At 37.9% G+C, this 23,917-nt stretch overlaps 1 protein-coding gene and 1 pseudogene across 1 annotated transcript; one reads left to right on the top strand and one right to left on the bottom strand.

Annotated features, from left to right (window-relative positions):
- Positions 1-695: 695 nt before the first annotated feature.
- Positions 696-23,760, bottom strand: SH2D1A (SH2 domain containing 1A). Its single transcript, XM_032329997.1, has 4 exons — positions 22,797-23,760; positions 8,696-8,759; positions 3,478-3,610; positions 696-2,428 (listed from the first exon to the last, which is right to left on the bottom strand). Exons 1-4 carry the CDS (start codon positions 22,931-22,933, stop codon positions 2,388-2,390), a joined length of 375 nt encoding a protein of 124 aa, XP_032185888.1. The 5' UTR covers positions 22,934-23,760; the 3' UTR covers positions 696-2,387.
- LOC116583740 lies at positions 9,702-9,785 on the top strand (annotated as a pseudogene).
- Positions 23,761-23,917: the final 157 nt, after the last annotated feature.

The raw sequence follows: 23,917 nt of genomic DNA, 5'->3' as shown, positions 1-23,917 counted from the left end.
CTCTTAACAGATTTTAAAACTATTTCTCACATTTTTAATTCTCTATCCGTTCTTCCACAAATAATATCTTCAATTCATTTATAAATTCATTTATACTAGGAAGCTTAATCAGAGGCATCCTCTGTAGACTTCTTCTACCTGTGTACGACCACAAAGCTTACTTGCTTGTAATAGCCAAACTGACAATTACTTAAGCTTGTCTCCCTTCCTGACCTTATCTCTTAAGAACAAACTAAGAGGAAATGAATGAGTGTTTGATAAACTGTCATGTTCTTTGTGGGCTTGCTGACACACTTTTTTTCTGAAGAAAGGTGTACACTTGGAAATATATGTGCATTTTTCTATCTTGACTCAGCATCTTACGGGTATATGTTAGCATGGCAATATTTTAGATATGGCAAGGATATGACCTTTCTGTAAAGCCGCAAGCTATTATGTACTGGAAAACAACAAGAATGCTTATGCCGGGAGAGAAAAAGTGAAAAAAACTTTATGAGTAAAAGGCCAGCAGAAGAAGACAGTGGATAGGCACATCAACTGGAAAGTTTGACAGTAGCAGACTCAGAAAAGAACTTACCTTTTTCAAGGAACCTGTCCAGTAAGATCAAATGGCTTTCACCAATGCTTTGTTTAATATATTAATAGCACTTATCTCTGAATATTTTTAAAAAATATTTTAAGACAAATTAGGTAAGTAAAGCTTTCAAACACTTTATTGAAATATGAAAGATCATTAACGATTCAAAAAAGCTTTTTCAAAAAAGACTCTGGTAAAGAAACATGCAAACATAATTCATATATTTGGGATTATTACAGAAAGAACAAGTCAGAGAGGGTGAAAACTATTTACACCTATTAAAATTTAAACCCAAGCTACAAAAAAGGAAAAATTATCTAAACATATGCATTTTGTTTTGAAAGTTGGCTTTCTGAATTCCTTTGCAAAGTTAAAGTAATGCCTTTTTTTCTAGAAATGGTAAAAGGCCCATAATACATTATTATAGCCCAACTCCACCTCTGCACTCCCACTGCAACCATCTTAAATACTCAGACACCAGATCTTGCCAGTGCACGGAGAGTAGCTCTGTCTCTCGGCAGTTCATCCAGCTCACCCCCACTCCTGCACAACCCAGAATGCCAATGTATTAGTTTACAATAGAATTTAGCATTTTCCTCCAGACCACGGACCAGAGTATTTGTGTTGACTCATTCTGCCTCTAACAACAGATCCACCTTCACAGTTGAGAACCTCATTTAGCATGTGCTTATCCCCTTTAAAGGACATCTTTTGCTCTTTTTTGTGTTACTTTTTTTTTTTTTAATTGTTACTGTTTTCTTGTCCAACTAGAGATGGAGCTGCCTGAGCCCAGGGGGCTGGGTGTTTTTACTTCTCTACCCCAGTGCCTATTGTGTTTGTTGAATTCTAGGAGCCCTGAAACAACTTCATGTATAATCAAATCACAAAAGTCATAAGGATATACGTGTGAGAAAAAATTTATAAATATCTGTCACTGTGTAAAATCTTGGCTCTCACTTAGGTTGCCATCACTTGGAGCTAACTGTTAATAAACAACACAAGCATAAGGTTTTCAGGGCTCCCATAAGGCTACCTCATCGGGAGATCACTTGTAAATCAGCTACTCGTGAGCACAGCTGCTGAAGTTCCCTTTCAAAATAAGGTTTTACACGGAGTACCAACAACTGGGGTAGAGGTAGATGAAAAATCCTGTAATATCAAATGTAATCAACGTTTAGAGCATATTTTAAATTACGGGCTTTTTAAACTCCAGACTGGTCTGTGGATTCTGCTATCCAACATCAGAACACTAGGCAAAAAAGTTGCTTTTAAAATTAAACAGAAATTCTTTCTTCTTTATCCAGTACTTTTTTTTTAACACACAGCGCACAACTTCATAACTCCTCAAACACCCTACAACACCATAGCCAGTGGAGAGTGTGATATTTAATTAGAACCACACATGACAAAGACGAGGGACGAGAAACCAGCTTCCTGCCATCTAATCAAGAAAGACATTTTAAAATCAGTAGCTGTCAAATAATATTTCACTAAAAAATTATGCGTTTGAGAAAAAACAGGATTTTTTTATTTCTATTTGGCAAGAATTGATATTAATCTTTTATAAAGTATCATTATGCTTTAAATCATTTCCTATTTGTAAATAATACTGAAAATAACCTTATTTCAAAGCTCCACATTATCGGCAAAGTCCATTTCAGCTTTTACATCACGCTAGATACTTGCATTACAGGACTATGATGGTTTTAGAAATACATTTGTAGCTCACTGAACTGTATTATCTACAATATATAAGACTTAGCATATATTTAAATTATAGAAAATAAAGTACAAGGTATTTGATTTTTCTTCACGGTGCTTTCAGGAAGACATCAGGATCTTCTCTTCTCCCTAAAGAAAAATAATAATAAAAATCAAGAAAAAAATAAACTTACAAGCTATTAAAATTACAGGTTAACTGGAACTTATAATCATAAAATTTCCAATGGCATAAAGCTCACAAAGATATAGCCCAGTGATATAGCTCAAGCAACCAGTACTTAAAACTGAATTGTAAAGAATGGAATACGGAGCAGAAAAGAACAGTTTGTAATTGTGATGTGTAATTTGTAAGTTGGCGATCTATTTACATCTCTATTATAAAGGCTAACTACTCATTAATTTAATTCAGCACTTAAGTCTAATTGTCAGTTTATGCCTGAGCCTGGGTCCCTGTCAAAACAGGACATAACATCTCATTTTTCTAATCATAAATATTTATTGTTTCAATCTAGGCATATCCTCTTACTCCAACCAAGTGATTAACCCCTTTCAGGAGATGAATAGACAATCACGCATTTGCAAACGTTGTCCAGTCATCTGTCGTCCCCTTGATACATACGCTAACATAGCTTTGCTCAGGAGATATTAACAACGCGTGCCTGTAGCATGACAACGTGTACTGATTATGTCTCCTTCGCTACCATAAAATGTCACTAATTCAAGCACCACAAATTCAGAAATGACGATCACGTGGGCCACTCTTAACACTAGCCTTTCCATGCCCGAAGGGAAAATGCAGTTTACTAGGCAAAGGTGAAGGACGGCCCAGGTGTTTTCAGAACTGTGTAAGTCCCATCGTTCAGGCGTTTTGTGTCTGAGTTAGTGAAGTGAAATGGTACTTCTGTTTTGGCAAAAGGGACAGTGGAGACCAAGATGGGAAAAGAAGGATTTAAATGTCATCAAATTCTTTATACGTTCCTGGAGTTTTATTAAAAGTTTACAATAGAGCAGATTGAAATCATAGCGTGTGCATAGTTCCCTCTTGCTCCATTGGCTGGTAACACCTACTTCCCCACTGCATGATTCTTACAGAACGTCCCATAAACATATATTTATGAACAGGTTGACTCATGACCCTGAGCTGCCAAGCCCTGTAGAAAAGTAACAGTAAACCATACCTGTAGCACCTTGTGAACACTTCTTCTCAACTGGATACTGCAGAGGTATTACAATACCTTGATCTGGCTTCTGAAATGCTGAAATGAGATTTTTTATTTTCCGGAAAAATCTTTTATGAACCCCAGGAGCTGTCTGGAAAATAAAAGGCCAAGCAAATTATTCACCTACCTCCTAATGACACAAAGAGGCCTACAAAATGTGTGTGTGGGGGGAGGCTTAGAGAGGTAACACTTGTGTAACTTGTTCAAATAGTTGAAAACATAAGGAAGAAGGAAAAACAACATTTCTAGAAGAGCTTACTTTGGTTGGCTGAGTTTCTCTGCAAGAGGAGCTAATGAGCTGTCATTTCAGCTCTCCCAAGGGTGGTATTAGTTTGTACAAGCTCTTGCTCCTCACCCAGGCCTTCCCGCCTGCTACCCATCACACATCCCGAGCCTCTAAGGGTATACAGGCCATTACCCACAATGAATGCACCAACAGAGACGATGCAGTTAAACACAGAAGGAAACACAGATCATATAGGTCATTAATAAAAAGCCTAAAAAACCAAACCAACAACAGCAAGTTAGCCTCCCCATCATCATTCCACAGTAAAAATGCTACACAGGAAATTAAAAATTGCCCGTTAACGATACACACAACACATAGCTAGGTAGTCCCCTGACTCTCAACTCACGATGCATCCTGCCTCATCCTTCATGTAAAATTTTTTCCTCCTCGGGGAAACTTCCCTATCCTCCCCAAAATTGCTCTCTGCCAACTCCTCACCATGACAAGGTTTTCTCTATGACGCGAAAATGAAAGACTCTATAAGGTCACCTTTATTTATTTGTTTGCTTTTGAAGAGATCATTATTTGCAAGTGACTATTAAAATGTGTTCCTTTCCTGACATCAATTCTCTTGTGAAGGCACTGCTGAAAACAACAATTTCCTGCAAAAGCTTATGAGCCCAGCTTTAGGCAGCAGCTCAAAACTGTCATTTTACATAAAATAAAATAGTATTGCTATAAGCAATTGAACAATGACTAGTTTTGGTGTTGTTGTTGTTGTTGTTGTTTTGTTGTTGTTGAAAGCTGTTTCTCAGCTATTCCATCTGGAAGATTTTTGAGGAGAGAGCTGTTTGTTAGCATTTAATGAGAAAACATGAAGGCTGGCATACAAACCTCCGCCAACTAGACTAAAAGCTAAAGACGGCACGCTGTCCATAGTAACTCGCAGTCATTTCCTACACTGGGGCAAGTAACTTTTTTTTTTTTTTTGAAAGCACTGAAAAAGCTCTTTTTAGATTTAAATTAGTGTCCTCTCAGAGGCTCACACAGCTCGGAGCCTCTGTAGATGTAGAACACTCTCCCTCTCTGCTCCACCCCTATGGTCAACACACCTTCCCAGAACTGGGGGCACCTGGGTGGCTCAGTCAGTTGAATGGCCAACTCTTGGTTTCAGCTCAGGTCACAGTCTCAGGGCCCTGGGATCGAGCCCTGCATAGCGCCCTGCATTGGGCTCTGTGCTCAGCAAGAACTCTGCTTGAGATTCTCTCTTTCCCTCTCCCTCTTCCCCTCCCCATGCCCTTCTAAAAGAAGTAAACAAAGCAAAACAAAACCAAAAAAAAAACAGAACTCGAACCAAAAAAAGAACCAGAACTCGACTTGAGACCTCATCCAAAATACCATGGCCGTTCTTACAGAGCTCCAAACAATTCTTTGGCTCCAAGACAGAATCTCTAAATTGCACGGTAGGTCAGAAGCACAAAATACCTCCTTGTATCTTTCTCACAGCACTTTTTCAATTCCAGACACTTTCCCATCATTTGCCTCCGCTATTTCCTCATAAATCAGCAGTGATTGGCTGATTTGCTTGTCCCCATTTGACAGATAAGAAAAGGAAAATACAAGGATGCCTGGGTGGCTCAGTTAGTTGAGTGACCGACCCTTGATCTCAGCTCAGGTCTTGATCTCAGAGCTGTGAGTCCAAGCTCTGTGCTGGGGTCATGCTGAGCATGGAGCCTACTAGAAAAAAAAAGGAAGGAAGGAAGGAAAAAAGGGAAATGCAAAGGGATAATTCAGCTTGCCCGAGGTCACACAGATAACCAGAAGCAGAACTGGCTCTAGATCCCAGCACCCAGTCTTCTGTCTTTCAGGCCAATACCCGCAATGAGTTCACCAACAGAGAGGGTAAGACCAAAGAGTTTCTAGAGAAGTTAGAGTCACCAACCAGAAAAGAAACTGTACACTCCCCCAGTGTGGAAAGATTTCAAACCACACATCTTTTTAGCTGTTCTTGTGGCTTGTAAAACCATTTATCAACAGAAGCATCTTTTTATGGGGACTTACATGCAGTTAACACTTGATTATCCACACTAACAAAAAGGAATAATAGCACTGGATGTACAGTTTGAACATGGGATGTAATGTGTCACTGGCAAATGACTTTCCTAAATGATAGTGTTTTGCTTAGGTTAGTAAGTAAAATTATTTAGCATCTACTGATCTACTGATGATCAAATATCCAGAAAAGCCCAAAGGCACTGAAGTCCACAGGGAGAGGTTAGATTTTTTTTTTTACAAGATACTGATGACAATGCACGTATTAATAAATCATAGTTGACTATGTGTAGAATTCTCTAAATCAACAATTTAGCAAAATTTTAGCCTGAGTCTCATGAGATAAGTTAATACACTAGGCAACGATAAAACCTAAAAGTCTATCTAAAAGTAGATATTCACATAATATTTGTCTTTCATAATTTGGGGGCTCCAGATTTGTTTCAAAAAAATGCAGTGTTACTGCCATGATTTTTCCTGCATTGTGGCAAACTAAAGCATTGTTCCAAAAAGCAGTATAAATATCTGTCATTTAACCAATTTTGAAAATACATTTACCACAAGAATTATACCACTGACAATTCCCATTCTGTCACTGAACTCAGCTATTGTTCGAATTTGCACACATCCCATACTGCCACCTCTTAGTTATCCATGGAAACATGTTTTGGATCACAGCTGGTCTTCAATATGCTCTGGAGAAATTTCTTCCAGTCAGGTGATATGAGCTCTGAGCACACACACTAGTTTAATATTCCCTTTGCAAAAACATAACTAAGAAAGCAAATTTAGTAGATAGAAAAAAATGCAATATGCATTTCAAAAATAAATCTAAAGCATTTTTTTTAAAAAACTGTTTTCCCTTTGGAGAAAACATGCCAATCTTCTGCTCTCTTGGTGCAGATAATTACAATATTATTGTTTAAACGGGGTTAGACCAGACAACAGGATGAAAGGACATTTATGTTCCCTTTCTTCCTTAACATGATCACAAGCCTGTAAGAATCCACCTATAATGTTATACCTAAGTATAACATTTTAAACAAATTTAAAGGCAAGATTAGCTAAACCCTAATAATTTAAGAACCTTTCCATAAAGAATATTCTTCAGCAGCCGAAGGCTACTTCTCTAGGGAGAAAGGCTATTTCTAATCAAAGTATATGCAAATATATATGTATATATCACACACAACTATTCTTCCTGATAAATGAAATTTAATTTCTTATTCAATCCGCTCTGCAGTGCTGCAGAGAATTTTAAAATATAAATGGGTATAAATCGTTTTGATTAGAAATGTTACGGCTTTGCCTCTAATTAGTATTACAGTATTAATTATCACAGATAATTATAAATTAATTATTAATTATAATTAATTATTATTAATGAATTATTTATTTACGATATAAAGCAACAACATGTTTCAAAACTTGCCCTAATTCTTCTCTGTAGTTCAAAACATTTGTAGTCTGCAACTTGGGCTTTCTAGTTTACTGATGAATTTGTAAATGTTAGAGCTATTTTAATTTTTTTTAAGTCTAGGCTTTAGAATTTCTTAAGCGTATAGATTGAGTTATTAACAGAGGTTGATATTCACGTTTATGTTTTCAAACAGCTCATAATAAAGTGCTTTCATCATAAAGACAGTCTGTTTTTAAAGACTCAGAAATCCGAGAAAGCATGTGAGGTCAAAGGTTTCAGTTGTAGAGGCCTCTACATTGGTAAGATGTGATATCCTAACCTGGTACATGGACGTAAATTCACTCTGCAGGCATTACGTGCAATGGTATGGTGACTTTCAATGTTTTCAAAGCCATCAGAGCCCATTTTTCTAATGAATTTCTATTCGAGCCCCAGTTGATAAGCAAAACAAAAGCAAACTGTTCAGATCAAAGATGAATTGGGCACCCAAAAGCATACTCACATTTGTCCTCCTTTCCCTCTGCCCCCCTACCCCCGCCACCCCATGGCACCCCGGTGGAAGAACCTTAGAATTTTGCAGAGCACACCTTTAAAACCACTGCGATGTTCCCTCTAATTTTATTCTGCCTGCCCGTGTCCTTTCCACATGGCCCAGCTGGGAGTCTTACTTCCACACAAAGAGCAATATTGATTACTAATCCTTGGAAAATCCTCCCTTCTTTGAACTCCTATGCTAGATAATATAGCAATTGACCATATACAATCATATTGTCCAGCAGTTTGGGTGAGCTCACATTTTTGAGGGCTTTCTATGTATCAGGTCCCATGGCTAAGAGCTTTCTTTTACATGCATTATCCCATTTAATCTTCAAAATGAGACCTATGAGTAAGGCACTATTTTTAGGCTCATTTTACAGATGAAGAAATTGTTCAAAGAAGAGCTAAGTAACCTGCTCCAGGTCGTAGGTGAGGAGGAGGGGGGACCAGACCTGGAACCCAGATCTACCTGACGACAAACTCTGAGCTCTCACATCACTATTTAATTCGTATCGTATCTCCCCAAGTGTTTTAGAGGCTCTTAGAAAACAAGAGTCATGTTTTTTAATCCACCATAGAACCAGTGTTCATATTGGTACCATTCGGTAAATAATTGCTTATTTAACCATTTTACACATTTTGTATATGCTTTTTAAAATTTCGCATAGGCACTAAAAGTTTGACACAATGCTTCAATTTTTTAAATATTTTCTCCAAAGTGAGATCATTCTATACAATGGTGGCTGAACAGAACTGGGACAAAAATTATCTAAAGCCTTTTTAATGATCCATGAACAATTCTGGGTTGGAGATTTAGTGATTTGAATCTGATGAATATTGGGGAACGTAGGATTTGACAACTCTTTTAAAAAACCAGGCTAAATTTAAAACACCTCTCTGATACCCCCAGGAGCAAAAAATAAGTAAAAGAACTATACCTCAGCACTCCAAGAACCTGTTTCTGTCTGGGACACTCGGTATGTATAAATGTAACCTTGATACCTGTGAAAAAATAAACTTCAGTTACTGAAACATTCCAAAAGATCAACAGATGCTCTAAATTTGAGCTTGACTATTCCACATAAATGTTACATATACAGGGACACACATATATGGCACCACTGCATTCATAGGAAGAAAAGCATGGGGGATCGAACTTGCTTGCGTATTATATCTGGCTAATCACAGTTTTTAGAGAGCCTTTTTTATCTTTTCCCTTTTTTAAAATATGGGAGTTCACACTCTTAAGGATTTGTCTAGTTGAGAGACTGGACAGAAAGAAACTAGAGACCTGCTATAATTAGTAAAAACCATGGATTATTAAATAGATTGGAGGAAGGATAGTCTTATTTTTTAAAGATTTTATTTATTTGAGAGAGAGAAAGAAAGTGCACATGCAGGAGGAGTGGCAGGCAGAGAGAGATCAGGCTTCCCACCAAGCAGAGAGCCTGACGTGGGGCTCCATTCTGAGACCCTGGGATCACGACCTGACCAGAAGGCAGATGCTTAACTGACTGAGCCACCCAGGTGTCCCCAAAGTGTAGTCATACTACCTTTAAGTACATATAGAGCCTTAAGGTGAAAAATATTTCACTGGGATAATGTACTATCAGGTCCACTTAAGAGTAATAATAATATTAATTATAAATATAATACTGTATTTCTATAGTATTACTACTGTGATTACTTTACAATATAATATAGCAATAATAGAAATTTGAATTAGAAAGGACTCCTGGGGCGGTGGTTCAGTTGGTTAAACATTCGACTCTTGGATTCAGTTCAGGTCATGATCTTCGGGTCATGGGATCAAGTCTCCGTACAGCTCCCCACTCAACACGGAATGAGCTTGTTCCTCTCCCTCTGTTCCTTCCTCCACTTGCTCTCTTTCTCTCTTACTCTCTCAAAAATTAATAAATAAAACTTTTAAAAAGACTCCCGCTAAGCTTTGCGCAGTGGCAGTATGGTGGCCAATGGGGTTTATCCGAGGTGCGATCATTGCTAATTGAAAAAGACTCCCATTGAAGCACTTGAAAGCAGCTTGTCCTTTGGGGTAAACATTCTCCACTATCATGCAGTGTATAAGCATACTGTACAACTATGATTGATGCCGCGAGTTATAGATGCTGTATTAGTTTGCTTTGGCTGCCACAGCAAAATACCATAGGCTGGGAGGCTTAAACAAAGAAATTTATTTTCTCACAGTTCTGGAGGCTGGAAGTCCAAGATCAAGGTGCTAGCAACATAGCTTTCACTCTTGGCTCATAGGCAGCTGCTTTCTTGCTGTGTGCTCACGTGACTTTTCCTTGTGTGTGCATGTAGAGAGACGTGTCTCTCTTCTCATAAGGCTACCAATCCTAGGATTAGAGCCCCACCCTTACGGCCTCATTTAACCTAAATATATTCCAAAGGCCTGTCTCCAAATGCAGCCACAGTGTGGGTTAGAGCTTCAACATATGAATTTGATGGGTACACAATTCAGTCCACAGCACATGCATTATCACTTTCGGACCCCACAACAGTCCTATGAGCTTTATATTGTGAAATTAATCTTATAGATGAGGACACTAAGACTTTGAGAATCTAAGTAATGAAAACCACACTACTGATCCAGCAACAAAGATGGGATTTGAATCAGGCCTATTTAAGTCTAGAGCCCTAGCTCTTGGTCCCATATTGTAATGGATATAGATTATAATCTAACAAATTTTACTTCATAGAAAAGTAGGTTAAACTTTGTTCTGAATTATTTCAAATTATCAGTAGGAATATGGATCAAATTCTCTGGATCAAGAGTTTTATTTTAAACATTTTCTGATTGTTATTCTTAGGCACAGGTTTAAGTCAATATAGATCTTTGGTTAGAATACATGCTAGCCATCAAAAGAAATGAAATCTTGCCTTTTGTGATGATGTGGCTGGAACTAGGGGGTATTATGCTTAGCGAAATAAGTCAACCAGAGAAAGACAATTATCATATGATCTCCCTGATATGAGGAAGTGGAGATGCAACGTGGGGGGTTTGGGGAGGTAGGAAAAGAATAAATGAAACAAGATGGGATCGGGAGGGAGACAAACCATAAGAGACTCTTAATCTCACAAAACAAACTGAGGGTTGCTGGGGAGGGGGGTCAGAAGAGGGTGGTGGGGTTATGGACATTGGGAGGGTATGTGCTATGGTGAGTGCTGTGAAGTGTGTAAACCTGGCGATTTATAGACCTATACCCCTGGGACTAATAATACATTATATGTTTATGAAAAAAATTTAAAAAATAATTTTAAAAAAATAATACATGCTAAACCCTGGTAAAAATAAATGTGTTCAAACTTTGAAGAACAGATGATTCTAAAGCATTCTAAACAGAGGGTCATCCTCAAGCAATTGACTTCACTTACCATCAGTTCCCTTTAGAACTAAAAGTCTTTAAGGGGCACCTAGGTGGTTCCGTCAGTTGGGTGTCCACCTCTCAGTTTCAACTAATGTCATGATCTTTGGGTCCTGGGATTGAGCTCTGTGTTTGGCTCTGTGCTCAGTGGGGAGTCGGCTGGAGATTTTCTCTCTCTCTCCCTCTGCCCCTGCTTGCTCTCTCTCACAAATGAATAGAGAAGATATTTGCAAATGACAATACAGACAAAAGGCTGATATCCAGGATCTATAAAGAACTCCTCAAACTCAACATACACAAAACAGATAATCATATCAAAGAATGGGCAGAAGATATGAACTTGGGGCAGAAAAGATATGAACTATGAAGATATATAGTTCATATGAACTATATAGCTCTATAGTTCATATGAAGATATGAACTATGGGCAGAAAGATATGACACTTCTCCAATGAAGACATACAAATGGCTATCAGACACATGAAAAATGTTCATCATCACTAGCCATCAGGGAGATTCAAATTAAAACCACATTGGGATACCACCTTACACCAGTTAGAATGGCCAAAATTAGCAAGACAGGAAACAACGTGTGTTGGAGAGGATGTGGGAAAAAAGAACCCTCTTACACTGTTGGTGGAAATGCAAGTTGGTGCAGCCACTTTGGAGAACAGTGTGGGGATTCCTTAACAACTTAAAAATAGAGCTTCCCTATGACCCTACAATTGCACTACTGGGTATTTACCCCAAAGATACAGATGTTGTGAAAAGAAGGGCCATCTGTACCCCAATGTTTATAGCAGCAATGGCCACGGTCGCCAAACTGTGGAAAGAACCAAGATGCCTTTCAACGGATGAATGGATAAGGCAGATGTGGTCCATATACACTATGGAGTATTGTGCCTCCATCAGAAAGGACGAATACCCAACATTTGTAGCAACATGGACGGGACTGGAAGAGATTATGCTGAGTGAAATAAGTCAAGCAGAGAAAGTCAATTATCATATGGTTTCACTTATTTGTGGAGCATAACAAATAACATGGAGGACATGGGGAGATGGAGAGGAGAAAGGAGTTGGGGGAAATTGGAAGGGGAGGTGAACCATGGACCCCGAAAACAACCTGAGGGTTTTGAAGGGGTGGGGGGGGAGGTTGGGGGAACCAGGTGGTAGGTATTGGGGAGGGCACGTATTGCATGGAGCACTGGGTGTGGTACAAAAAAAAAGAATACTGTTACGCTGAGAAGAAATTTTAAAAAATGAATAAATAAATCTTTTTTAAACTGTGGATTAAATTACTATATTTTTAATCAATATACATCAGTAGTGATTACCTAAAGAGCAAAAAAAAAAAAAAATCTAAAATACTGCAATCAGGTTCATTCAATTTGTGAAACCAAAAATATTCAATTTAATTGCTGGTGTGATTATAGGAAATATTTCATTTTTGCCAGCATATTTAGATCATACCTAAAATAGCTTGATACATGCATATATATAATATGTTAAATAAATATATAATGTTACGTTGTTAAAGTCTTTTTTTTTTTTTTAAAGCAATAAAATCTACCTCAGAGCCCACTGGTTACAGTACGTACTCTACAGGGAACAAGGCAAGGACTTTGATTTCCATTTTTCACCATGGGAACTTGAAACATAAGGCTTTAAGTGATTTTCTTCGTCACATAGCAAGATGGAGATAGAAGCAGAGAAATAGCATAGGTCCTTGGTTCCAATTTCCCGATGGGAAGCGATTAATGGCAGTAATTCCGTATCATTAGAGGTGATGTGGAAATGCATTATTTAAAATCTCAGCGACGAGGCAAGCAAAATCGTAAGCAACCAGTTTTCACTTTCTGAAACAGCGAATCTCTAAAAAAATACAAAAAATCTCTCCCTACTATCATTCAGCCTCATTTAGTCAAAATAAATGAGTCTGTTTTGAAAATTGTTTCCTAACGAATCTGATCTTATCTCACTTTCAGTTAAGCAGCAGGAACCTGAGTACCACTTCAAAAGCCCTTACCTCCTTCAGTCTCTGAACAACCTGGTGTCAGTGGCAACTAAAACTTCTCGTGATTAACCCATCTAATATTAACAATTTCCTACTCCCCCGCCCCTCAGATTTCTGAATGAGCAGAATTGCTTCACCCCACAAATAAGCCAGTAGTTCATCTCTTCCACTTTCAAGTCACAAAGTAACTGACCAAGAATCCCCTGTACTCAACTCTCATTACCCTATGGTCATGGATGGAGGAGATCTAAAACGCGGCCGTCCAAATTACATTGCCAGGGTAATAACATCAGCATCACCTGGGAACTTGTTAGAAATGCAGGGTCTCGGGCCTTGCCCCAGAATTGCTGACTCAGAATCTGTATTTTAACAAGATCTCCAGGTGGTCTGTAAGAACGTTAAAGTTACAGGTAAATTGATTAAAATGCAGAGAGAATGCCCACACCTTGCTGGGATCCTTGATGGAAATTTCTGCAAAGTCAAGCTGGCTTCTTCAACTCACCTAGGGTACTTCTGCACCACCTCCTCCTTAGTCACTCAGTCTCAGCTTTCGGAATTAAGAGTACACTTACCATAAGGAACACTGAGTCATGTATAGAACTGTTGAATCATTATACTGTACACCTGAAACTGATATAATCCTGTATCTTAACTATACTTTAATAAAACTGTTTTAAATTTCAAAATAAAATTTTAAAAAAATAAATAAATACAAGCTGAAGCTTTCCAGTTGCTTCTGTCTTCATTGAGTAGTGTTTCTGTACCATGCACTTCTCTTCTCCAACAGAATTTCATGGTTTTGTTTTCTGTAGCTTGAGTTATTAAATAATAATTTTAAAATATAAAATTAAACTAAAATATTGATAATGTTTTTTTCAAACTACATATATTCTCTCCTTATCCACTAAAAAACCAGTTCTAGGAAATAAATTGGGAATAAAGTTATAAAAAGAGCTATAATACCGTGCATATTTTTTACTTAATGAATGACCTTGCTTATCTTCTTACACTCCAAGGAATCAAAGGACAAATTAATTTCATAAAGATTTTCATAGTAGTTCTATTTTAAGGGTGGGGAAAAAAAAGAGAATCAACCTAAGTACCCCTAAATAAGAATGTTATGCAAAATAAGAAAATAGTAACAGAAAGAACCATTCAAAATTATACTGAAGTGCAAAGGTATTAGAGTTCTCTTATATTCTTCAAAAAATGTTAACCTCATGGGGTATGTTAATATAAAATTATGGCACATGAAAGAAGTGGACACACAGAGACACCCCCTGATTACAACTATTCAGAACTGTACCTATACGTATATTAACTAGAAGCAAATTTAAACTAATATAAATTCATCTTTGCATATTAATTTTTCTTATAAAGTTATAAAAGTATATGTTATAAAGTTATATAAGTATATATCTATAATTTATATATATATACACACACACACACACACACACACTTTTTTTAAAGAAAAAGAAACAAAATTATAATTTGGTGCTTTATAAATCTAGTCTAAGGCACAAACCAGAAAAATATAATTTATGTTTAAAATCTGTTACATCCCTTTTAGAATTATCTTTTCTCCGAATCCTTCCATTAATACAGACAAACCAAGAATGCTCTGTATTTTAAATTCCTTCCTCCACCAAATCCTTTGTCAGACTTGTTGATTAGCCTGGAATTTAAAATTTATCATGAAAAAAAATCTAGAAAATGAATAATTAGTAGACAACAGTAGGGGCTTTTTGTTGCTGTTGTTGTTATTGTTGTTGACACTATTTTTAACTAATATTAAAATTTGCCTTCAGTTTTTCAAAAGCTGTCTCAACTCTTAAAAAAATGCTCTGGTTAGAAATGAATGAGAAGAAAGCAACCTGACATTTCTTCTTTTCTCAAGGGGTCAGTGTTAGGGACAGACCTTGGTTTAGAACTAACAAAACCACATCAATTCCTTCTTCATACCACTTCAAGGACTACACAAAAGAAAAAGTTTAGTTACATCTGATTCTTTATGACATTGCAAATAAAGCATGCTAGTGACTGATTTTTTAACAAATATTTCAGAACTTTTAAACCCAGAAGAATGGTATCTTATACAAAGCCATCATTATTGAGACTATACTCTGAATCAAGAGATTTCTGAATTTCCTCTTGACAATCTTTCTTTTTTTCAGACTGAACTTGAATTTACAGAGCCATCAAGTCATTCAGCTTCAAGTCTGATGGGAAAACTATGTAAAACCAGTTTCAATGAGTCATGACAATAAATATAATCTTTTCTTTCCCTGAACTGCCACAGCACATTTTATTTATGTACTCCTAGGATGCTCTGACTTTGTATTGCAATTATTTGTAGATCTCTTATTTATATTAATACCTACTACATGTTAACTTTATATTAACTCATGTAATAATCATCTGAGGATTATTAATCCTATGAGGCAAATGCTATTCTTATCATTTCCCTTTTCACAGATAAGGAACCTGAGATACAGAAATCTTAACTTGCCGGAAATAAAATAGCTAGTATAGGGTCAAGTTGGGATGCAACCAGAGAGTCTGGATGAAAGATCTGAGCTCTTAACCATCTTTCTACGCTGCCTCTCTCTTATATCAGAAGAAATGAATTAATAAATTGGTCTTAAAGTGATTCAAAAAGCACAGTTATCAAAAAGGGAGGGAGTCTGTTTGGCTTCAGGGCTGGAAGTGTCCACCGAGGGAGAGAGGGAAAGAAGGGGCTGAAGGAAAGAGGCCAGTTGAGGAGAGCCCAAAAAAGATTAACCCAAAATAAATAAATAAATAAATAAATAAATAAATAAATAGAATTTTTTTAAAAATTAAAAAAAAAAAAAAGATTAACCCAGACTTTCCCTTCACTTAAGCAAATGACATCCTCAGACTAATCTTGCACCTTTAATTTCACATTGTCAACTAGAATCAGCACTTGTTTCACTGGCCTGTGAACTGTCCGTTTGGTGGTTTATGTAATGCAAGTTTAATCGTAGGTTGGGTTTCAAGCTTGCTCTGCCATTAATGGGTTGTATCAGAAAATCCGAACGAATTCTGATGACCTAAATTATCATGAAGATAAATGCGGTACCAACACACATATCCAATTGTAATAAAAAACTAACTGTAAATTAAGTCATAATTTCTCATTCTTGAGTTCTTTGCCACAACGTTCCCCTCTATTACTCTGATAAACTGGGATTTTATTTCATCACTGTTCCTTCCCCCATTTCTCCAGTTCAATGGTTTGATAGACTCTTTATTCCCAGTTATCACTTAAATCTCAAAGGACAAAAAGATAACTATTCTCTCATCTAAAGATGTATGTGTCAAATGACTTCATTATGTGTCCTTGAAGCTAAAGAATATAACAGCATTTCAGCTTCCAAATCTTCCATTAGATAGGTAACAAACAAAGTCAGAGATGTACAGAAGGATGCTAATTATGGAAATAAACTATTTCTGCAAACTAATTATTTTAAGTATTTTAGGTTGGTTTTCTACCTATCACAATCAAACTACCCCAGTGGGCATCTTGGACTTTCCTGATGGCTGTCTATATTGAGAATGAGAAAGGAAGAAATGTCGGAATTCAAGTGTACCTTAGTGAGAAGAAAATATACATAGAAAATCAAAAAGGATAAACTAAACTACACTAAAATAAAATAAAATAAAATAAAAAATATTTGCATTAATAAGAGCATTTAGTACACAGGATGAATATAAGAAAAAATATGCGAGAAAGGAAGAAATGTCAGAGTTCAAGTGTACCTTAGTGAGAAGAAAATATACATAGAAAATCAAAAAGGATACACTAAACTACACTCAAAATACAATTTAAAAAATTTGCATTAATAAGTACACAGGATGAATACAAGAAAAAATATGTGAGAAAGGAAGAAATGTCAGAGTTCAAGTGTACCTTAGTGAGAAGAAAATATACGTAGAAAATCAAAAAGGATACACTAAACTACACTAAAATAAAATAAAATAAAAAATATTTGCATTAATAAGAGCATTTAGTACCCAGGATGAATACAAGAAAAAAATATGCTAAGTCAGTAGTTTTCTTAAGCAACAGAAAAATATGGTAGAAAAAGAAAATTACATTTACAGTAGAAACAAAAAAAACTGACATGGACATCCATACATACAATGACTAGAAATAAACTAAACAAAAGTGTGCAAGACCTATAGGAAGAAAACTGCCAAACTTTACTGATGGATATAAATTTCAAAAATTAACAAATGGAGAAATGTATCAGGTTTTTTGATCGGAAGACTACATTCTTTAAAGATGACAATTATTCCTTAATTTATTAATGAGTTTAATGTAGTCCCAATGGCACTTTTTTTTAACTTAACAAGATTATTCCACATTTCATTTCAAAGAACAGTAAGAATAGCAAATAATTCGGGTTCCTGGCTTGTTCAGTTGGTGGAGCATGCAACTCTTGATCTCGAGGTTGTGCGTTCAAGCTTTACATTGGATGTGGAGATTACTTAAAAATAAAATTTGGGTGGGAAAAATAAAAGCAAATAATTATTTAAGTGTATTAAACATTATCATACTATAGTGCTGGTAATATAAGAATAACTAGATCACTTGACCCAAATAGACGGGAAATACTAACTGCTATATGTTAGAGTTTAATATGTAGTAAAATAGGCTAGGAATTGATGGGGAATGGAAGTTGTATTTATGAGTTCTATTAGAACAATTGTTAGCTACTTTGAAACAAAATCAAATTAGATCTTTTCTCATCAAAATGGAATTAAAAATGGAATTAAAGAAAATGTAAACTAACCAAACCATAAATTGAAAATGAAAACTGAAGTGAAGTGGTATAGCATCTCTGGAAGAGAAAGAACTTTCTAAGCGAAGGAAGCAAAGGAAGAAATTAAGCACAAAGAAAATGAGCGACAGATTTGACTATTAAAAATGTTAATTTCTTGTGTATCAGAGAAGAGTAATGGCAAACATCAAACTGAGAAAAGATACTTGCAACAGATGAAGGACTAGTATATAAAAATTCATAATGTGTTAGGAAAAGTAGTAAGATCCAAATGGTTAAATGGCAAAGCACACAAAGAGCCAACTTATGAAAAAGGAAGTACAACAGCTTACCAACCATATAAAAGACACTCACTCACTAATCAAAGAAATATGAAAGAGTGAGGCACCAAACTTCAAGAATTTTTGTTAACAATATACCCATTTCTAGGGATGGCATAGTGAAATGGACACTCTCGTGCATTACTGATGAACATATATGTAAACTGGCATAACAATTTAGGAAAAATATTTGGCGATCATGTATATGTCAGGAATCCTAAGCTGTTAATGTTCTCTGACCTGGAAATTGCACAACCTCAAGTTCATTATAAGGAAGTAATCACAAATACAAGGAAGTATTTACGGACTAAAATATGAATCATGATGACATTTTAATAGCAAAGAAAAATGGAATGATTCAAATGTCTAAAAATAATGACTGGTTAAGGAAAGTATAGTACGATCACTGGCCAAACTATCATGCAGCCATTAAAAAGGATGTCTTAAAACATATATGAATAGGTTTTTTTTTCACGTTAAGTGGAAAATGCAATAGAATACAATATTGTAAGAGCACTTATGTATTTAGAAAGCAAATTATTTTATTAAAATATGGAAGGAAACTCCCTTAATTTTCAACAGTAACTATGTTTAGGTTATAAAACTATAGATGATTTCCCTCATTTTCATGACTTACATTTTTCTGGTTTTCTATAAGAAGAATAGGTGTTGGGAACTATTTTTAATAGACTCATTATATAAAAATCTGCATTTATGTGTTGAAAATGCCTGAAAGGAAAACTCACTTTAAAGGAAGGTGAGCAATTCCGTAAATGGAAAACTTCTTTAGTAGTTTATGAGATTGAATTTTCCAGAACAGAACAGAGGAAAAGGCCATATCTAAAGGTCATGATTGGGGGCTCAGAACCAGGGAAAGGAGCAAGCACAGTTTGAAAATAGCGTTTAAAATAACCTTTGAAAGGCACACATAATGTATTATTTCTGCAATGAAAATACAGAAACTAAAGCTCAACCAAGCCTTCTTGGATAATGGGAGAAAACCGGAGATGGAATGAGAAAATATTCTGAGCTCTATCTTGTTCGTGTGTATATGACACCATTTACATTGTTATTTCTACTGCATATCATAAGCACACAAGTTTTAGTTTCGAATGAATACGTAGTTTATTTCAAAATAAAATTTGATTTTTGTTACTACAGTGTAGTACTAAAATGGGGCATGAAATTTTTATGTTTATCAAAAGCGACCCTTGGCTCAAGAAGAGTGAGAAACTCTCATAAAAGACAATGTATCCTTGTGTCTTTCCTCTGTAGCACAGCCTGGCAATAGATCTAAGACTTCGAGGTCCCAGTGTGCCCATCAAAAGACTGGCTAGGAGACTCCCAGTTGGCCTACCAAATTCTGCTACTTCATAAGGAGGTTTGCGTGGAGAGCTGAGAGTCATAAAAATTGCATTTATGCAAGATTCACTTGGGGTAAAAACTTACATGTTTGAGAATTTCCCATTCTGCCTAAGTTAATTCCTTATGTGGTCCTGGCCTACATAGGCAAAAGGATAAAAGTAGTCTTCTCTTTTGCGTATTTTTCCAACAGCGATCTTATACAAAAGGTAGGCACACATTACGATTCCTATTTAACAGGTATGGAAATCAAGACCCAGAGAAGCTGAGTGACCTCCCCAGAGCCCACAGCCTGGCCTGATTATCCGTCTAAAGCTCTTTGCAGTAAAGAAGGGTATTTGCCTTGGCAATCCATTTGTTAATTCAAAAATATTTATTGAGTGTCTATTATGTACTTCATAACGTGCCTCATAATGGCTATTATGTGCTAGGTTGTGTTCCTGGTGCAGAAGAGTTTCCATTTTTGCTGAAGGACACAGCAATATGTAAGTAAACAAGCAAATGCCAGCTAGTTTAAAGCTCCTTGAAGAAAAATAAAGTCATAGAGTATAGCAGGCACAGGGAGAAGCTACTTAATTTAGATAGGGTGGTCAAGGAAGTGGTCTCTGAGGCAAGACGCAAAAGTAACAAAGTGTAAAGATCCTAGGAGGAAAACACAGTTGGCAGGTTTGAGAAACAACAAAGGTACCAATGTGGCTGAGTCTTTAGGTGCATTCTTACCGCACACTGTCTGAACTTACTCTCCCGCCCAGGCTTCTTTTTTATCTCTAGGGTAAGGGGCTCATTATCTCCTTTCTTAGCTTCTTTAAAGAAGCCTTTTCACTTGTCCACTCATTCCTCCACACTCTTTTGATAAGAAAAGAGCCGCAGTGTACTAGATGGCTTTCACCGCCCTTCCCCAGTTTCCACTTGGGAAAAACAATTATGTAAACAAATCATAAGGATCTGAGCCCAAGACTAGTATCAAAAAGACAATAAATAAGAAGTGTCCGTGAGGATGCGGAGAGAAGTGAACCCTTCCACACTTCTGGTAGGAATGTAAATTGGTTTAACTACTATGGAGAACAGTACAGAGGTTCCTCAAAAAAAAAAAAAAAAAAAAAACACGGGAATAGAAATACCATGATCCAATAATTCCATTACAGGGTATTTACCCAAAGAAAACAAAAACACCAATTCAAAAAAAAAACATATTCACCCCTATTTTATTGCAACATTATTTACAATAGCCAAGATGTAGAAGCAGCAAGTGTCCATCACCGGATGAATGGATAAAGAAGATGTGGTATAATATATATAATGGAATATTACTCAGCCATAAAGAGAATGAAATCTTGTCACTTGCAATGACACGGATGGAGCTGAAGAGTATCATGCTAAGTGAAATAAGTCAGGGAAAGACAAATACCATATGATTTCACTTACATGTGGAATCTAAAAAACAAAACAAAACAAAATACTCTCAAATACAGAGAACAAACCGATGGTCACTAGAGGGGAGAGGGACGGGGGGGGGGGGGATGGACAAAATAAGTGAAGGGGATTAAGAGGTACAAATTTCTAGTTATAAAATAAAAAATAAGTCATGAGATGAAAACTATAGCATAGAGGATATAGTCAACAATACTGTAATAACTTTGTATGGTGGTAGATAACAACCACACTTATCACGGCGAGCATTTTGTAACGCATAGAATTGTCACATCACTATGCTGTACACCTGAAACTAATATAACATTGTATGTCAACGGTACTTCAAGAAGAAAAAAAATCCGAACCCAAGAGATCCACCTGCTTCCATGTATTTCTCTTAAAGTCTTTATAATAAATGTATTTAGCATGGCCTGAGAGTTGCCACCAACATGGCTTGACCATGGAAAAAAATAATAATAAATAGAAAACAAAAATCATCTAATAATGGCCTCAGTGTGATCTTTCTTCACTGACTCGGGAAGTATTTCACAGTCTTCCAGTGTATCATTAGGTATCAAAATTACTACCGAGCATTCTCCTTCATTTTGTTTCTGACTAGAACTACTACACAGTGCAGGTGTTTCTTGTGTGACAAAAAGTGATCAAGCTAGTTCCTTCCTTAGAAATGCCCCGTGAGTACTGAAAGAGCTCGACTGAAGACAGATACAATAATAATAACAACAGCTTACGTTTACTGAGCATTTATTATGCATCCAGTCCAGTGTTAAATTCTTGACCTGCATTATCACACTCTCCTATGAGATAGTTCGTATTATTATACCCATTTTATGGACAAGAAAACTGGAAGGCCGAGAGGTTAACTTGCCCCAAGGTCACAAGCCTCCCATCAGACTGGCAGTGGATCAGGTCTCAGATCTCCCTGATTCTGGAGCCCTGGAGCAAAGATGAAGGTTCATCTGATTCAAAATGGGCGTTAGACTCAGGCATGCCTAGGTAAAGGGCAAAGCTGAATCATAACAACGGGTGTTTTTCCTCCATGCCCTCCACCACTACTGTCAGTCCTAGCTTTTTATCAAGAAGGGTCCCATTTCTGAAACTCCCGGCCCCCACACACAGCTCCTCTAAAAGAAGCGAAGTGAGTAGATCCAGAGAGGCAGTCTGACTTCCAAATATCCCCCTCTCTGCACCCCAACCTAACCGGCACTGCATTCTTCAAGTAATGGATTCCGTTTCTCGGTCATCCTCCTCTCCCAGAACGTGATGGTTTCCTCTGGGAGCACACCTCCAATTCCATGTAAAGAGATCTGCCGAGAGGCCTTTCCTTTTCTCAGGAGCCGGCGGCCCCGGTTCCGGCCCGTCCACCAGCCCAGGGCTCCACCTCCCTGGCCTCCACCTGAGGTCAAAACGGGAAATCGGGAGCCTAGATCTTTCTCAGAGCAAAGGTAGATTCTAGGCTGCGTCTCCCCACCCCAAAGGGCATTCTCTGCCGCTGCCACAAAAGAGCCGGGGAGGCCTTTCTGGAGAGTGAAGTCTCTTGGAGTGCAATCCCCATGAAGGGCCTAACCCGAAGCCCAGTCCGCGCCCACCCTGGGCTGGACCTGAGGAAGACGGTCTCATGAGCACAGAAGGAGGCCTCAGCATCGCCGGCTGCCGCCCGCACCCCCAGCCAGAGCCCTCAGTGGGTCTGGTGCCCGTGGCCACCAAGATGTACTCACAGCACACACAGGCAGTACACGCCCGGGACGGTCTCACTGTCTCTCAGCAAATAGCTGCCATCCAGACCCGTGGCAAGTAGGAGCTTCTCCCCTGTCTCCCGGCTGATTTTGCCGTGGTACACAGCCACTGCGTCCATGACCTGGTGGACTCGCGGGCCGCTGAGGCGTGGGACAGTGGAAGGCAGAGGCCGCTGCTTGCTGCAACCGGGCCCCAAGTCAGCCACCTGACTCCCAGTTCAGCCAGATGTGCAGAAAAAGAGAGAGGAGCGCCGGAACAACAGGATGTTGTCTCTCTGCCTTAAAACCTCCTTTCACACTTCAATTAAAACCAGCTCAGCAATTCAGAGGCTTGGTTATTGCCACAAGGTTCAATCCCCCTCCCCGCCCCCACCCTCCCTACCCCTGCAACACAACACAGGGTTCGGATGAGAGGGGAGGCCAGTTGGAAGGAGGTCTTTGCAAGATCTGGGTTGTACGACGGTGGCAGCCCCTGGCCCACAGACAGGAATGCTTGCTAATGCTTCCGTTCCTGCAGTTGTCCCGGGGGCCACCAGGGATGACTTAGCTTCGCTAGTCCTCAGAGGTGTTGATGATAGAGGCAAAGGTGTGCATGGCCCTCATGTGGGCCAGAAACATGCTGACAGAGAATGAAAGAACCAAAAGCTCTGAGACCAAAACACAGAAACTACCGGTACTATCAGCTGGGAGTCACTCCTGAGCACAGCCGGGAAGGTCCTTCACAATCAAAAGTAGTTGGTGAAAAACCTGCCTGGGCCAAGTTTCCTTTTCTACTCTTCCTAGTCCTCTTGAGTAGTCCCCATCCTGAGCAAATGCTGATTTTTCCTACTTTCTTGGCCAAGATCCCAGAGGGCTGATCGAGGGACAAAAATCAATCTATGTCCAGGCCGCCTAGATGGCTCAATCAGTTAGCATCTGCCTTCCACTAGGGCCATGATACCGAAGTCCTGGGATTTCCGGCTCCCTGCTCAGTGGGGAGTCGCCTTCCCCCCCTCCCTCTGCTCCTCCCCTGCTCATGCTCAGTCTCACTCGTGCTCGCTCGCTCTCTCTCTCTCTCTCTCTCACACACACACACATATAAATAAAACCTTAAAAAATTAGTC

Source organism: Mustela erminea, chromosome X (genome assembly GCF_009829155.1).
Source record: "Mustela erminea isolate mMusErm1 chromosome X, mMusErm1.Pri, whole genome shotgun sequence".
NCBI classification, from domain to species: domain Eukaryota; kingdom Metazoa; phylum Chordata; class Mammalia; order Carnivora; family Mustelidae; genus Mustela; species Mustela erminea.
The sequence above is the reverse complement of the archived record's forward strand: the minus strand, read 5'-3'. Positions and strand labels throughout refer to the sequence as shown.

What these genes read in the sequence shown, in the direction of transcription:
- SH2D1A (XM_032329997.1), bottom strand. Translation starts at nt 22,933, where the DNA reads ATGGACGCAGTGGCTGTGTACCACGGCAAAATCAGCCGGGAGACAGGG. An exon ending in GTGTACTGCCTGTGTGTGCT is followed by an intron (nt 8,760 to 22,796) that starts GTGAGTACATCT and finishes ATTTTTTCACAG; the next exon opens with GTATCAAGGTTACATTTATA. An exon ending in GTGTTCACAAGGTGCTACAG is followed by an intron (nt 2,429 to 3,477) that starts GTATGGTTTACT and finishes ATTTTTCTTTAG; the next exon opens with GGAGAAGAGAAGATCCTGAT.